This window comes from Ascaphus truei, chromosome 21, assembly GCF_040206685.1.
Source record: "Ascaphus truei isolate aAscTru1 chromosome 21, aAscTru1.hap1, whole genome shotgun sequence".
NCBI classification, from domain to species: domain Eukaryota; kingdom Metazoa; phylum Chordata; class Amphibia; order Anura; family Ascaphidae; genus Ascaphus; species Ascaphus truei.
In genome coordinates, this window is record NC_134503.1 from 29,552,346 (window position 1) to 29,570,524 (window position 18,179).

The 18,179-nt window shown below is 44.9% G+C and overlaps 1 protein-coding gene across 1 annotated transcript in view; it reads left to right on the forward strand.

Annotated features, from left to right (window-relative positions):
• The window catches only part of PAPPA (pappalysin 1), a 203,974-nt gene that overhangs the window by 117,474 nt on the left and 68,321 nt on the right, over window positions 1–18,179 (forward strand). The window contains exons 11-13 of the mRNA XM_075579435.1: window positions 6,839–6,946; window positions 7,465–7,600; window positions 8,566–8,779. Coding sequence (XP_075435550.1) covers window positions 6,839–6,946; window positions 7,465–7,600; window positions 8,566–8,779 — 458 coding nt within the window. The remainder of the gene's footprint in view (window positions 1–6,838; window positions 6,947–7,464; window positions 7,601–8,565; window positions 8,780–18,179) is intronic.

Genomic DNA, 18,179 nt, shown 5'->3' on the forward strand with positions numbered 1-18,179 from the left:
TTAACACAGGGGTTCTCATCTCCCGTCCTCAAGACCCCTTAACAAGTCAGGTTTTCAGGATATCCCTGCTTCAGCACAGGTGGCTCAATCAGTGGCTCAGTCTTCCATTGGGCCACTGAAGCAGGGATATCTGTAAAACCTGACCTGTTGGGGGGGTCTTGAGGACGGGAGATGAGAACCCCTTGGTTAACACGTAGAAAAAAGAACCCAGTACATGCGCTAACGTAGTTAGACAAACGAGGAAAGAACACATGTTGCCTTGTTCCGCTGAATAATGTCAGAAAAGCCCAATGTTGGAGGGAGAATGACTGCAGTAAGTCTGTCCATACAGCAAAATGAAAAAACCTTCCCCACTTTCCCTTCTCATTTGCTTTTTGGACAGACTCACTGCGATCATTCTCCCTCCAACATACAGTAGGTAAAAGAGAAGTTTCACAGTTTAGTGTTGGAACCTGCAAATTTGGTTATGCCTGGACGCGGCTTGCAGGCTTATAACGCTTTGGCCAAAGGGTTTAACTAAATGACCCTTGCTCATGAGAATATTATTATTATTATTATTATCATTGAAGTATTTACCTATATACTATTTACAATATATTTTGTCATATTGGATGTAGCATTGGGCTTTTCTGTCTTTTGTTGTATACATTTGGCCACGCTCAGTAGCACTCCTTTTGACACACACACACACACACACACACACACACACACACACACACACACACACACACACACACACACACACGTGTTTGTTAATTACAAAGTGACAAAAGGCCTGAAGATGCAATATGTGAAAACGCGGGTATCAACTTTTGAAGAATATCAGTGTCTTAATTGGAGTGCAAGCTGAAGACGGGGTCTATTCCTCTGTATCCCTAGGAAATCGGCAATAATATAGATGATTATATACGCATGCGCAGTGGACGTAGTCGATCTAAAATGTTTCTAAGGTCCCGCGCATGCCCAGTATGCATGCATGGACTCCCAGAATGGGTTTAAAGCCCCCGCGCATGCGCATTAGACACTTTATTCGGCGCGAATGTTTAAAGGCTTTATAAGCTTAATAAATGAACAGAAAACAACGCGAATATGGTAAAATGAAGGCACAACACTGCGGTTCATGAATAAAACTCTTTTTATTAACTTTTGAGTAGTTTATTGAGCCAGTTTGGAACGGACCTCAGTGCGCATGTGCAACAGCTGTTATTCATTGATTGTGCAATTAGGGTGCTGTAAGGGTATAAAAGGGTTTAGACCTCATTCCCCCAGTAATACTTGTCCCTGAAGAAGCTCCTTTGCTGGAGGGAAACGCGCGTTGGACGCGCAATGTTGTCAGTCTCCTACTTGGAGCTGTTTTTAATGTAGTGTTTGCAGTATCCTGGGTGTAACTGAGTAGACCATATGAGCTAACTATTTATTATCAATCCATGGTCAGTGTGCCTGCTATACCTGCACCCAATGTGAGGTGTCTCCATATTATATTGCTGTGCATTTAAGCAAGTACTGCGGTATTTGGAAGTTCTACAATACAGTTATTAGACAATCACATGCCAGCGTCATTATCTAGACCAATCTCCATGTAAATGTGCAGGGGGCTATATTTAGCAGCATTAGGATATTTAATCCTGTGGCCACTTGCCTGTATATAATTATATATCACTCCACATTTGGTCTTACCGTTACCCCAGAGGGGTTTTATACCCTACTTATAGCATTCCCTGTCTTTAACATCCCATTGTATCAATGATACCGGGATAGTATGAATAATCAATGACACGGTTGCTTGATAGCTACGATTTAATACATTTTTAATCCACATCACACGTTACTTTGGTAATATATGTTTTAAGGATTTATTAAAAGTTAATTTTTACACTTGGGCGGTGTGCATTTAAGTGAATTCTTTTGGGGGCACATCCATTTTGTGTTTCCCCTTCCCCTTTTTCTGATTATATATAGGTATTATAATATCATCAGTGAAAAACTACTTCTATGACCAACGTTTTGGCGACTCACGGGAGATCTTCATCAGGGCAGACAGTAACATACCAATAAAGATTGGGCACATTTGAATTGACCAGTAGAGTGTAGCTCTCTGTCGGTATTGTAGGTGTGATGAAGGCCTCTTGTGAATATCCAGAACATTAGACAAGTGTGAATATCCAGAACATTAGACAAGTCAGTGGCAGTTAACGCCGGATCAGCATGCGATACCCAACACTGGAGCTTGATTAATCTGAGCCTTCGGCTCTATTTGTAGCCGATGTTATCTCCGTAATAAAACCTGGGATAGAGAGGCGCCTTGATGTACCTGTGAAACATTGGTACAATATACCCCACAAGTGTTTTCTCCTTGCAATAAGAAATCAAAATGCCTGCTTCGCTTAGTAAATCAGACTTGGACATCAGTATGTTATAACATTTTATGTTTGTTCAAGTAAAGAAAGGCAACAGATTCCACATCAGCTCACTGCATGATTTGGCGTTTTCCGCACAAACACACACAGAAAAAAGAAAGTATGTAAATAGAACAATCCAGGATTTTAATGAAGTTACAAAGCCACAAAATACACAAATGTGTAGAATAGTATTTTTCAGGAATGCAGTATGCCATTCCAAACCACACATTTCTTCTTCCAGTCCTAAGTAAACTTTCTGATGCCAGACACATCCAATCCTACCCTAACAAACATCTCAGAAGAGGATAGCTTCGTCTTTTCTGGCCTGCATGGGGTGCTTTCCCAGAGGTAATAGGAGATGGCTGGTTTACCAGTAGACACAAGAGTGCAAGACGTTTCCAACAGAACTATAACCAGGTCTTACGGCAGCATCTAGCCCAGGGGGGCACAACTCCAGTCCTCAAGCCCCCCCCCCCCCTCCAACAGGTCAGGTTTTGAGGATTGGCCTGCTTCAGCACAGGTGGCCCAATCAGAGGCTCAGTCTTTGACTGAGCCTCTGATTGCGCCACCTGTGCTGAAGCTGGTATATTTTGAAAACCTTATGTGGTGGGGGTTGGGTGGGGGGAAGGGGGTTTGGGGCTTGAGAACTGGTGTTGAGCAAACAAAAAAAAGGAAAAAAAGCTGTGCACAGCCAGGGGAGTAGGGTCCAAAACAAGAAAAATGTATTGAAAAATAGTTTTTTTAAAAAGAGGTTCACAGCTCTCCTACGCGTTTCATAGGAAAACTTGACGTGTGGGAGGGCACACAAACATGGTCTTTAAAAAAAAGGAGGTGAGCCCTTTTTTTAACTCCGGTGACGCAAAGCCTTTTCTGTTTGTTTAATTGCTCCATCATCCCGGTGCCGTTTGATAATTAACATTAGAAATGTCTGTTTCGGTGCGTTTCAGGGAAACTCCAAAAGCAATGAATCAGCAGTGGCCCAAAACCTTATCCAAAGGTGTCACTCGGGCAGAAATGTACTATAGAACTGACAATCTTCAGAAAGCCACATGCTACCTTCTCATAGAAGCTCTTACCAGACTCCTCTCAGGGCACCATTGAGCTTCTGCCACCAAGGGTTACATGGCAAGAAAGAGGGGTACCACAACGCCAAGTCTTCAGCCTACTGCAGCTACTTATTTTCATACCTTAAGAAGACATTAACATTTAGAAGGCTTTGTTGTGGTAACTGGTTGTACAACAGTCTCGCTCTACTAGAGACTGTGGCATTGTTATAATCCAACATTTCTGGGAGATAAAATGACTTCCCCAAATTACAAAGTGCAAGTATTACAACATGGTCCACCCACATCAAAGGTGCCAGTACCGCCGAGTTATTCCATAAATGGTCCAGTCTCCCTTGGCTAGAACTTGTGTACAAGAACTTGTGTACAATGGTTAGTGTTTTCTTTCAAGGGTGTGATTAGGGAGAACAAAAATGAAAGGGCCAAGGCAGTTTTTTTCAAACAAAACCATTTTTGCCCCATCTTCGATTTTGTACACTGGATTTGTAAGGCCAAAAGCGTAAAACGCTGGTTGCATTGTTTTGTTTAAGAACCCTGGGACAACAACCCCCTTCTTCTCGTCCAGAAGGGTCAAAACCGTGCTGCTCTGTATGGCAGCAAAGGAGTTAATAAGTCCCAGAAAAACGGGTTACGAGAAAACGTTATTACAGAGGAGAGACAGATTATATGGAGAGTCCATAGCAATGTAGTGTTTGTGTCTGATTACAGGAATGGCCCCTGAAAGCAGGAGGGGAGCTTAAACACCTCCCGACCGAAAATGTGTGGAGAAATATAAACACAATGACAGGATATATACATGTGACTAAGCGTTGGAAGAGGGAGTGAGGGGAGCTTATTTCTGGGTGGCAGATTGCTGGATCTATTCACAGTGAGTAAAGAGATTCATTAAGGCCCATTCCCCTCCCCTTCACTGCTCTCTGTTTCATCGGGAGTGACAAAGGACCACATACATCTGTGAAATGGAATCTCGGCAGAAAGCTATAGACATTCAGCCTGGCGAGAGTAAAACAAAACGCTCCCGCCCTTTGAAGGCTCTCCCTCACTCTCCTTTTGTCTGTCTGTTGGGTGGCTAGGGAAAGAAAATCAATGTTTCCATTTTCGTAAAACAATCCAGTGCCTGGAGATGGAATACAAGTGTCCTAAGATAACCCAGGATGGAGGAACCGGCTGTGAGGGGAGATTTTCCCGTGTACTCTAACTAACAGTTACTATCATACTCACCAGCCTCTGTTTGATCTAACAATCTATGACAGGGAGTGGCCAACTCCGGTCTTCAAGGGCCCACCAACAGGCCAGGGTTTAAGGATATCCCTGCTTCAGCACAGGTGGCTCAGTCATTCTGACTGCACCCCCTGTGCCCTTGAAGACTGGAGTTGGCTACCCCTGATATATATAATCACCACAGCACTGTTTGTTAGACTTTTTATACGCGTCTAGGAGCTATTTAAGTGGAAGGGAGACTGATGCTGTATCCACCACTGTTAAACGTCTTGGGATCATCTTAGATCCTCAACAGACACAAACCCCATGAAACGTTCACTCCGGAACTGTCCATCGCACCAAATGGAATAACTTCTTGCATTTTCCCAACATAACTTCTGAAAACTCGGATGTATGACATACACAACACAACCCAAGCTAAATGTGTTCTCTTTCTGTCCAGAGGAATCTGGGGAGATTAGCTGACTGCAGGTTGGTTATTGTGTTCTTGTGCTGTTATAGCAACAAAGCCTTAAATGATGTGCGATTGAGAAGAAAAATCTGTTGTCGTTACGTGCTCAAAATCATCACAGACGCAACGGCAAAGCCTGTGAACCTCAGACCTTTTGTGTAACGAAAACATTAAGGGGAAACTGTAACGCATAGCGTCAGACTCGCATACGGTCAAATAAAGTCCTTCAATAATCCTCACTCGGGACAAATATTATATGCCAGGTTTCCCGTAAAAGCAAAGTAGTGAAAAGTGGAATGGTGGCGAGGGAGCGAATACCATCAAGCAGAGGTTATGATGTTCCTGTAATATGCTAGTCACGTTGATTCAGCTTTAACCCATCACATCGTTTTGAAAGCGTCAGCTGGCTCCCATTTTTAGCCAGTGGGGCTTATTCGCTCCTCCGTCTCACGGGTCTTGGATGTAGAATGTTCTGGGAAAACCGTTATTTGTGATGGTCACAGCAGAACGCGTCGGGAACACAGTGTCAGCTAAGCATTGCTGTACCATAAGACACTTAAGTGAATGGGCTGCCTGGTGTCTTATGCCATAGCACTGCTTAGCTGACATGGGCCTCTAAGTTTTGTGTGTGTATATAGATATAGCAAATGAAAATATTACTGTGTGCTCATTTGCATGTCATTTCCCAGAATCCCTTGCATTGGAAGCACTGTGTGCTGGGTGATAATGGTGAAAGGCGGGGTTGCAGACCTGTCTAAGACATGCAGATGAGCATTCAGTTGTATTTCCATTTGCTATATGCTTTACTGTGGAGGGTTTTTGTCACTTTTTTTACCCACCATAACTTAACCAAGTATATATAGTATATCAGAAACAGGGCAGTCTCAAAACTAAAATGAAATAAGGGTAAAGAGAGGATACTATACGTACCGTCCAAAAAGTACAGAGAAAGCAAAACAGGACAGGCACTCCTATGTTAAAAAAAAGTGAGATTTATTAGCTCAATATATATGCTGTAAATACAAGTATCAATATATATGCTGTAAATACTATCGTGTACATGTCACACAGGTTGAACTTGCTGGACCGTTTTGCAATGAGAAGAGGCTGTGCGTATGAGTCAAAGCGGCAAACCAAGCGGACAATTCTCTTTTGTGCAATTTTTTGTAACATAGGATTGAAGCAAGGGGTCTCTGGAACTGAACCCCATTGATTTCAGCTCCAGGGACCCCCTGCTTCCGGAGATATTTACTTCCATATGGGGTGCCGGTAGCCACTCCGGCTCACTAGCAAGGATCACATAATGGCCGCTTTTCAAAGCTCCCGCACCCTGCGGGCCAATAGGAAACCGTGACGTCATCCGGTGCGGCTTCCTATTGGCCCATGTGATGCGGGAGCTTTACATTTGCAGGCGATACCGGCGCCCCCTTCAGAGGTACGTATCTCTGGAAGCCGGGGTTCTCAAAGCTGAAGTTCAACTCCGGAGACCTCCTGCTACAATCCTATGTTAAAACAAATTGCAAAAACAAAACGCCCGTTTGGATTGCTCCATTAAGGCGGCGCAGTGAGAACATGCCCTATTCATTGAGACATGCTCCAGATTCAGGAAGGAGATACCGCTCTTTATTAAATCTTAATTGAAGCTCCCCCCCGAGCGTTGCCTAATTTGTGACAGGTGTAACCCCGAAGTGTTTCCGTGACAGGTGTGCCGAACCAAGGTGATGGAACTGAGTGACGAGGTGGCCCAGTACGCTTGGTATCCCTGCACCGTCGGCTTACCCATCTCGCATGCCATCAACTTCTGGTTAAAAGTAAGTGATACGAATGGATCTGTAATTGCTGGCTCACCAAATGTGCGTGACGTCTCTTCATTAAGGACGAGCATTTTATGCTATAACAAGCTATAGATTACTTGAAGAAATGACCCTTCATCAACAGCGTCATGCAGACCTTCTGTGTGATTATGTGTTTGCTTTCTTTTTTTGGGAGCAAACTGTCTTTACCTGTGTCATACTTTACAGTACATCCTCCTGTGTGTGTACAGTAGGTTCTGTCATAATATACCGTATGTATCTCCCCAGAGCGTCTTTATAACCCAACCCATGAAAGTGTGTAGGAAAGCACGCTACATTCTTTCCTTGGTAAAAAGCAATACAATGATCTGGTACACGTCATTGCACCTGTCACAATAGACATATTAGGAGGAGATGTCAAAATGTTATAGATAGAGAAGATGTTACTACGTTTCAAGTGCTGCTTTTCCACGCCCGAGGGCCACCATTTGGCAACAGACCGTGATTTGAACGCTGTCCCGGTTTGTCTTCGACAGGCTTACTTTGCTCAACCGGTGGTGGCTGCTGCCGTGATTGTACACCTGGTGACAGACGGGACAGATTACATAGACCAGAAGCAAGAGACCATCAGTGTTCAGCTGATTGACACCAAGGAACAAATGCATGATCTGGGTATAGTCATCCGTAACGTTTCATTTCTAAGACGCAAGTCAGCCTCTCAGAAGGTCAATGCTAGATTCATGTAGTGTCCATCGCTGAGGGGGCCACACTGTAGTTGTAACTGTTAATGCACCGAGGCGGACACAGCCCCCACTTTAATGTAATACACTTTCAGGGAGTGTTATTCAAGGGCTGGCAGGTCTCATTATTTCAAGGTAACTTTCTTCAGTGGGTAGTGTTGTTTTCGTCTCTAATGAAGCCCTGGCCTTGCCTCTAGTCACTCCTCCAGCACAAAGTGCTGTTTCTCTAAGAATCAGGGTCTCTTTTATCTACAGAGGATCATAAAAGTCAGGGAGGAATGTAAAAAAGTCTTAAGATGAAAGACAGGCGGTGAGGTCCCACCACAGAGAAACAAAACATTCCAAGTATTTGAAAGGGTGTGATTAAGGCGTCTGTTGGTTTGGTATTCCCGGGATCCATAGCACCTGTTTTATAACAACAGAACCCACATACAGCCCCAGTCCAAGGTCTTGTGGGACCAAGTTCATCATGGGGCGCTTTGAGGGTCAAAAGCTAAGGTGAGTAGAGGGTGGTTTCATCTCTAGGAAAGAGGTAAAGAGAATTGCAGATGTTTAAAGAGAAAATCTTCAAGTGGAAGTTTTAGTTCAAATGAATCTCCCCCCATTAGGACTGGGGGAAAAGTGAAAATGGTTTTAAGATAAGAGGTTTGTAACGCTCTACTCACCAGAATAATGAGTTTCCATTGGGAGTGAAGCCTCTTTATTCTCCTTGGGTTTGGAAGCCAGCATTCTGTGTCCTTTTTGAGAACCTCCTTTAATTCCGTGTGGCTTCTTGGTTACCAGCCACACATTGTAAGATCACTAATTGACCTGGCAGCTTTGTGGGAGAACAGTCGTGTGATGTAGGAAAGAAAGGCAAGCTTCTGATGTGTGCTTCTCTTGTCATCCCTGTGGCAGGTGTCCATATTCTTAGCTGCCGAAACAATCCTCTGGTGATTTCGGTGATGCACGACCTCAGTCGCCCTTTCTACCACAGCCAAGCTGTCCTTGTTAGCTTCACCTCTCATTTGGTGGCCATCTCTGGGGTGGCCCTGCGCTCTTTCCATAACTTCGACCCCATCACCATCAGCAGCTGCCAGAAAGGAGAGATCTACAACCCAGCCAAGCAGAGGTGAGCGCCTGTACCAGTGTTTCATTCTCTGCTCCCTAACACTCTGCACGGAGCAGCATGTCCATTACAGGGTGGGGAAACGATGGTTTGCAAGTGAGATGCGTAGTGAGTTTGAGCCCTGTCTCTCCTGCATGCTTCCGTTTTGGTTGGTTTACTGGAAATACTCTGCAATGAAGTATCCATTAATCCACTTAAGTTTTCAAAGATGCCCAGCTGGAGACCAGTGCACTTACAGGGTGGCCTGCTGAGATAACCTTGCCAGGGGGCTTCAGCCTCCTGCTGCTATGGTAGCTGCTTGGATGTTGAAGCATTTAGAAGCCATTAACCCCTGCAGGGTAACTGCAGATCGCAGCTCTGCTCATAAACATGTCTTTGTTGTCATTAATGACAGTCCAGTGATCTGTTCTTTTTATTATTATTATTAGTAGTAGTAGTAGTAGTAGTATTATTATCATTAGGGGGCTGGATCTTCATAATCCGATTCAGCAGCACATTCTTTAATCCATCCACAGGGCTCTTTCTTTGGAAGCTTTTGGGGACATCTTGCCAAATTTGGCCGCTGGGTTTGGAGATTTTGAGAGCAGGAAATACACCATGACTTCCTATGGTTAGGAATTCGACTTTATGTTCTTGCAAAAGCTCGATGAGGCCTGTTCTTAGAAAATCAATTTCCTCAATGAAAATGCATTAAAGCCCTTGGCTGCTCTTCAAGAAGTAAACCGAAATCATAACCCCTTCACCGCTGGATTCCGACACTCCGCACATTACTACTGCACACTCCCGTTTGCATGGCAGGAACGTTAGACCCTGTGGATGGGATACAACATGTGGTTGTAAGAGAACAGCTTGTTCACCCTTTTTTCTGCACTGTGGGATAGGCTTTCTTCCTGTAGGTAAATAACAGAGGAGCAGGTATACGATGTCGCTACAGGTAGGAACGTCCAGTCAAAGCTGGGGGTGTGACAGACAAACAAGACCACATGTGGTGGCTTGTGGTGGATACTGTCCCACCGCGACACACTCCCCACCGGCGTTTAGCCGCAGGGGGACCCTCCTTTGTAGCCGCCCCGCCGCTTCTACGGGAAGGTAAGTTTTAGGGTAGGGGATTAACTTTAGGCTTTTAGTGGTTAGGGTAAAGGGTTAACTTTAGGGATCTAGCGGTTAGGGTAGGGGGATAACTTTAGGGGTTTAGCGGTTAGGGAAGGGGTTAACTTTAGGGGTTTAGCGGTGAGCGTAGGGGTTAACTTTAGGGGTATGGCGGTGAGCGCAGGGGTATAACATTAGGGGTTTTAGCGGTTAGGGCAGTGGTTAGGGTAGGGGGTTAACTTTCGGGGTTTATCAGTTAGGGTAGGGGTATAACGTTAGGGGTTTAGCGGTTAGGGTAGAGGGTTAACTTTAGGGGTTTTAGCGGTTAGGGCAGTGGTTAGGGTAGGGGGCTAACTTTTGGGGTTTAGCGGTTAGGGTAGGGGTATAACGTTAGGGGTTTAGCGGTTAGGGTAGGGGGCTAACTTTCGGGGTTTAACGGTTAGGGTAGGGGTATAACGTTAGGGGTTTAGCGGTTAGGGTAGAGGGTTAACTTTAGGGGGTTTAGCGGTTAGGGCAGTGGTTAGGGTAGGGGGTTAACGTTAGGGGTTTAGTGGTTAGGGTAGGGAGATTAACTTTAGGGGCTTTAGTGGTTTGGGCAGGGGGGTTAAACTTTAGGGGTTTGGGTAAAGGGTTTTAGGGTAAGGGGTTAAGGTTTTTAGAGTAGGGGGTAGCATTAGTATTAGGGGTTAAGATTAGGGGGTTTTAGGGTAAAGACTAAGGTTAGTGACTTACCTTAGTGGCGAAGCGGGCAGCGGTTGTATGTCCCGGCGGCGAGGTGAGCCGCGGCGAAACGAGCTAGCGTTAATGCTACCTGGTTCTGTGTGTCACTGCGCCGTGCGTTACCCTGCAGGAAAGGCCAACTTTGTGCCCTCTCCCTACCTGGAAACATGACTTCGTTGGCTCGGGTCGAAGGGGTCAGACTGTGATAATCAAGGAAGCAAGTAGTATCCCGGGGAAGTGTCTGATAGGAGCCGTCCGTATATATCTTTTGGGAACTCTTATTTTCTTTATCAGAGATCTCCCCGCTCCCCGAGAGATAAGTCTCTCTCGTGGCTCTCGCCCGGCCACGGAACGGCGCGAGTCCTACCAGACGTGTCTGCAGGGCAGAAGCCAGTCACTGAAACCTTGACACGGAGCTGGCGGGACTCCCACACCCTCATTCCTCCGGCTGCCAGGCCCAGGCTTTTCTCTTCTTTTCTTTGGAGAAGTTTACTGTTTATTTGGCTTCTCTGCAAAAGATGGGGGTTTTCTTCCTGCCCTACAATGTATGTTATTTTTGTTGGACATCCTTTTTTTCATATACAAGTAAATAGACAGGAATGGGCGGTGTTTGTATTCAATGAGCATATGCTTGGGTGTGTATACTAAGGATGCACACGTGCAGCGGACTTGGTAGATGAATGCTCTCAGGTCGAGAGATGTGGTCGTCAGTTTTATAGTTACATCGTAGTTACATAGTTATATCGTAGTTACATAGTTATATCGTTACATCATAGTTACATAGTTACATCGTAGTTACATCATAGTTATATCGTAGTTACATAGTTACATCGTAGTTACATAATAGTTACATCGTAGTTACATAGTCGTTACATCATAGATGAGGTTGAAAAAAGACGGATGTCCATCAAGTTCAACCTGTTAAATGTAGACGGCAGACACTTATCCTATATTTATATTCACAGTATATTGATCCAGAGGAAGGCAAACAGACAAAAAAAAATCCAGTGAAAATGTATTCAATGATATTGGATTAAATTACTTCTTGACTTCAAACAATGGCAGATTTCTCCCTGGATCAACATCCTTCCCATGTTTACTTATTTGGTATATCCCTGTATACCTTTCCTTTCTAAAAAGATGACCAACCTTTTTTTTAACAGATCTATTGTATCTGCCATCACAGTCTCCATGGGTAATGAATCCCACACTGTAGCTGCCCTTACTGTAAAGAACCCTTTCCTTTGTTGCTAGTGAAATCTCCTTTCCTCCACCCTTAAGGGATGCCCCAGAGTCCTTTGCACTGCCATTGGGATGAATAGTTCTTTTGAAAGCTCCTTGTACTGTCCCCGAATATATTTGTATATAGTTATCATATCCCCTCTCAGACGCCTCTTTTCTAATGTAAATAAATCTTATTGAGCTAGCCTCTTCTCATAAGTTAGATTGTCCATCCCCTTTATTAATTTGGTGGCTCTTCTGTTATTTCTGTTAAGTCTTCATTGTATTTTGTGCTCCGCATGGCGTGTCTGGGTGGGTGAAACCATTGATCTGTCATTGTCCTGGCAACCAGAATATCTGACTGAACATCTTTTGGTTGAGGTGTGTGGCACCAGTATCTAATATGATTGTTTTCATATATACACCTATTCTCCCCCCAATAAATAACGGCTGCGAATAACTACATTTAGTCGCAATATCGCCTTTATTTTTGCGGGCTTCTTCACTAATGGAATATCGCCGGAGACACTGTAAATCAGGGAGCAAAACAGCTCCCCCACACCCAGAAACTTAGAAGCAATAGCAATATTTCTTCTCGTTAACCCATTGATTAGCAATCCCTTGATAGCCCCTCTGGCATCAAAGGGGTTAAAAAAAATTCTTCCCAAAATTGCCCCATGGTACAATGCGACATGTAAGGTATGCAACATGGAGGACATTGCGATAGTGAATGCGCGGGTCATGCCCATGATCGCAACGCAACGCCTTACGTGCATGTGTCATTCTTGGTGAACCGGTGGGTCAATCGGCAAAAATATTGTGCGGTGGATATTTATTCCTGATGCCATACTGTATCTAATAATCACAGCTTTCTAATGTGATATTGGTGCATGAGACAGTGTGACGAGCCCGGAGCTAACACTGGGATTTAAACCTGGTTCACCCACTTCCTAAGCTGGGACGTCACGTTGGCCACTTCTTCTCTCGTGAACGTTTTCTTGACATCTCGCTGGTCCGCTGGCCGGATAGCCAGCAGTTGGCTTCATGTCCCAACGCTGACAGATGTTGGATATACCGTCCTGATTAGACTTTCCACGCTAAAGCATTTTTTCATCTGTCTAATGTTGTTTTTTTCTTCTTCTCCTGGTTGTGATGTGGATTTTAGACAAGCGACTGAATGTTTTATGTGCCTCAGACGCAGGTATGCTTTTTGTTATAAAATTATATCACCACTGTGTTTATTTTACAGTTTGAAGAAGAAAAAAAAATCTGTTTGCTTTTTCTGGCGTTACTGAGCCTTGTTTTATAGCTCGTATCCCCTCAGTAGCAGCCAAGAAAAGGCTCATATGCTAGAAGAAGCAGTGCTATTATCTAAGGCATCCATGTGTATGTGTCCATTATTTCGAGCATTCAGGTGTCAGTTACATGGAGATACAACTTTCCATGCAAAGTTCCCATTCCACATAGTTAAGAACAGATGTCGGCTTTACGCACACGCATTACATTCTGTGAAAGTACATGCTGAGATCCTATCGAGTACGGTAACTTCAAGCACCTTCCTGCTTTGTTTAATTTCTAAGCCCCTTCCAATAATGTCTGTGGATGCAAGGCCAGAATCAACAAAACTGTTGGACTGTTCTTGTGACCTTAATATGTATCTGTCTCCATGTAAACAGTCCTTCCAGGTTATTCTGCGTGTCTGCTGTTTAGCGTAAGACATTCTTAGCTCTTGACTGTTTGTTGACTCGTGGTTCTTGATGCATGGTTGGGGCTTGATACCTTCTGTGGGACCAGCGGGAACATTGTTTGAAGATCTTGCTGCACATGAGCCTTCATGGGTCCTATACCCTGGGGGTTTTATGTTTCATGGTCCCTCGGAGCTACACTATGTTGCAGCCAAATCAGAAGCATAGTAGACTGAAGATGGACGGAACGGATACCCTTCCTCGGATGACGCTGCAGTGGAAGGGTTTCCATTCCGTTGATCTTCAGTCTCCTATGCTTCTGTTTGGATTCTATTGGGTTGTTCCCAGTTGTCGGTGCTGTGGGGTTTTAGATAGTAATTGAAGGGGATCGCACAGGCACACGCCAGCTCCATGCTACGACAACACTTTTGTCATGCACCATTAACCCACAACTGGAAATATTTAGAAAGCAGCTGGAATGGACAATGGTCTTTAGCCCTTACTGGTGGCCAGTTTATTATCACAGTTCATACTACCCGAGCCTATGAGGAAGGTGCTGGCATTGGAGATTTAGTGCGGATGGCAAACACCTCTTTAGGTTGGATTTGGTTGCTGCTTTTTACTGGAGTGATTTGAGTTTTTATTCCTCCTTTACGTTCTGTGACATGCACGCATTTGTGCTTAATCAGCACTAGTTTGTATGCAGCTGACATTCCAGATGTATAAACCGTTCCCGCGCAGCAAGCAACAACTGGGAAAATGCATTGTCCAACAATGACACATATGACAGTGATGTTGCACTTGGGAGAATCTCTGGAGTCCGTTGAGCTAAATGTAAATCACATAGGATTCCATATACAGCTCAGCCTCCTTATAATGCTGTGCTTGAGGTCCAATGAATCGCATTGCGTTATAAGCGGATCGCGTTAGAAATAATGTACAATTGTATGCATCGTACAATTAAGACACCAATAATCCTGTTGTAAATTATTCATAAATTTAAAAATTGGGAGCCACGCTTGCATCGCGCTATAAGCGGATCCTCTTTGTAACGGATCGCGCTATAACGGGGTTGAGCTGTAACAAGTGGAAGTAACGTGTCCTGCGTCCAAACTCTTCATTCACAATTCTCCATAATCTGCTGCATCCATTTTGATGTCAAAGTGATGCAGTTTGAGCCATTAGTGTCCCTTAGTGTCAATGTATCACCGCACTTAGCAGTGCCTCAATCAAGTTATACAGACAAGTGTTTTTCAACAGGGGTTCCTAGGAAGCTTTGGGATCCCGGGGCGCCCCTAAAGGGTGATCTATATTTTTTGGGTCATTTGAAAATTGCACCAAATACAGAAGAATTTACAATGCATCTGATCTCGGACGCGCTATTAGAGAGGGTTGTGGTTCCTTACAATGTATCTGATCTCAGACGCGCTATTAGAGAGGGCTGTGGTTCCTTACAATGTATCTGATCTCAGACGCGCTATTAGAGAGGGATGGGGTTCCTTACAATGTATCTGATCTCAGACAAGCTATTAGAGAGGGTTGGGGTTCCTTACAATGTATCTGATCTCAGACACTCTATTAGAGAGGGTTGGGGTTCCTTACAATGTATCTGATCTCAGACGCGCTATTAGAGAGGGTCGGGGTTCCTTACCATGCATCTGATCTCAGACGCGCTATTAGAGAGGGCTGTGGTTCCTTACAATGTATCTGATCTCAGACGCGCTATTAGAGAGGGATGGGGTTCCTTACAATGTATCTGATCTCAGACGCGCTATTAGAGAGGGTTGGGGCTCCTTACAATGCATCTGATCACAGACGCGCTATTAGAGAGGGTTGGGGTTCCTTACCGTGCATCTGATCTCAGACACTCTATTAGAGAGGGTTGGGGTTCCTTACAATGTATCTGATCTCAGACGCGCTATTAGAGAGGGCTGTGGTTCCTTACAATGTATCTGATCTCAGACGCGCTATTAGAGAGGGATGGGGTTCCTTACAATGTATCTGATCTCAGACGCGCTATTAGAGAGGGTTGGGGCTCCTTACAATGTATCTGATCTCAGACGCGCTATTAGAGAGGGTTGGGGTTCCTTACCGTGCATCTGATCTCAGACACTCTATTAGAGAGGGTTGGGGTTCCTTACAATGTATCTGATCTCAGACGCGCTATTAGAGAGGGTCGGGGTTCCTTACCATGCATCTGATCTCAGATGCGCTATTAGAGAGGGCTGTGGTTCCTTACAATGTATCTGATCTCAGACGCGCTATTAGAGAGGGTTGGGGTTCCTTACAATGTATCTGATCTCAGACGCGCTATTAGAGAGGGTTGGGGCTCCTTACAATGCATCTGATCACAGACGCGCTATTAGAGAGGGTTGGGGTTCCTTACCGTGCATCTGATCTCAGACGCGCTATTAGAGAGGGTTGGGGTTCCTTACAATGTATCAGATCTCAGACGCGCTATTAGAGAGGGTTGGGGTTCCTTACAATGCATCTGATCTCAGACGCGCTATTAGAGAGGGTTGGGGTTCCTTACAATGTATCTGATCTCAGATGCGCTATTAGAGAGGGTTGGGGTTCCTTATAATGCATCTGATCTCAGACACTCTATTAGAGAGGGCTGTGGTTCCTTACAATGTATCTGATCTCAGACGCGCTATTAGAGAGGGTTGGGGTTCCTTACAATGCATCTGATCTCAGACGCGCTATTAGAGAGGGTTGGGGTTCCTTACAATGTATCTGATCTCAGATGCGCTATTAGAGAGGGTTGGGGTTCCTTATAATGCATCTGATCTCAGACACTCTATTAGAGAGGGTTGTGGTTCCTTACAATGTATCTGATCTCAGACGCGCTATTAGAGAGGGCTGTGGTTCCTTACAATGTATCTGATCTCAGACGCGCTATTAGAGAGGGTTGGGGTTCCTTACAATGTATCTGATCTCAGACGTGCTATTAGAGAGGGTTGGGGTTCGTTTTAATGCATCTGATCTCAGACACTCTATTAGAGAGGGTTGTGGTTCCTTACAATGTATCTGATCTCAGACGCGCTATTAGAGAGGGTTGTGGTTCCTTACAATGTATCTGATCTCAGAAGCGCTATTAGAGAGGGTTGGGGTTCCTTATAATGCATCTGATCTCAGACACTCTATTAGAGAGGGTTGTGGTTCCTTACAATGTATCTGATCTCAGACGCGCTATTAGAGAGGGTTGTGGTTCCTTACAATGTATCTGATCTCAGAAGCGCTATTAGAGAGGCTTGGGGTTCCGCAGAAGTTCACAATATAATTATAAGGTTCCTTAACCAAAAAAAGGTTGGAAACTCCTGCTGCAGTGAAATGAGAGAAGTGTATTTCATATGATAATGTCATGTACCTGTCCGCAAGTGTTTCTTGCTGTCACTTCCTCACTTTGCCTGCAGTAAAGCAAACTTAGGGCCTCATGCAGTAAGCGCCGAAAAAGTGCTCTCGGCAGGGGTTCAATATCGGCATGATTTTGGCGATTTGCCCTCGCAGTATTCAGGAAGGGCCCCTTTATGAAGTGCCGGTATCCCTCTGCATTTAAATGTCCCGATCACGTGACCGCGGAATGTAAACAAAGCAGAGGGATACCGGCACCCCATAAAGTGGCCTGTATCTCAGGGAAGCAGGGGGTCCCCGGACCTAAAACCAAAGCGGTTCCGCTCCGGAGACCCTCTGCACATCTACACTATGAGTAAAACACACATACAGGCATACCCCGGTTTAAGGACACTCACTTTAAGTACACTCGCGAGTAAGGACATATCGCCCAATAGGCAAACGGCAGCTTGCGCATGCGCCTGTCAGCACATCCTGAACAGCAATACCGGCTCCTTACCTGTACCGAAGCTGTGCGCAAGTGGGGAGACTATAGAGCATGTTACAAATGTGTTATTTACATCACGTATAGAACGATTGGAGTACAGTACATGCATCAATAAGTGGGAAAAAGGTCGGGCTTCACGTTAAGTACATTTTCACTTTACATACATGCTCCGGTCCCATTGCGTACGTTAATGCGGGGTATGCCTGTATAAATAAACAATCATTCCTTACCATTCCGGTTATCTACTATGGTAATGAAGCAGCATTAATGTATTTTTAATAATAGTGTACGGGAGCAGAGGGTCCCCTGAGCTGAACCACATTGATTTGTGGATCAGGGACCCCCTGCTTCCCGAGTTACAGGCCCCGGTATGGGTCATCGGGTGCCAGTGTCGCCGCCATCTTTATAGAGCCCACGTCGCGTCTTGGACGCTATAAAGATGGCGACGACATTGGCCTCTGATGTCCCATACCGGGGCCTGTAACTCGGGAAGCAGGGGGTCCCTGAGCCACAAATCAATGCGGTTCAGGTCAGGGGACCCTCTGCTCCCACACAGTATTATTAAAAATACATTAATGCTGCTTCATTACCATAGCGGTTAGCCGCTAAGGCAATGAAGGGGTTAAGGCATAATAGCATGTTTATTGGGGACAATTGCCCCCAATAAACATTGCAATAAACAACATACACTCCCTGTGCCCCCAACAACCCCTATACCCCCATTACATATATCACATTTTTGGGATGCACAGCAATGATACTAGAGGCCGGTGGTGGCCCTCAGGTGTTCCCCGCAGGCCTGCAGTACCAATTCTGTGCCCCCCCAAAAAAATCCAACAACACAAAT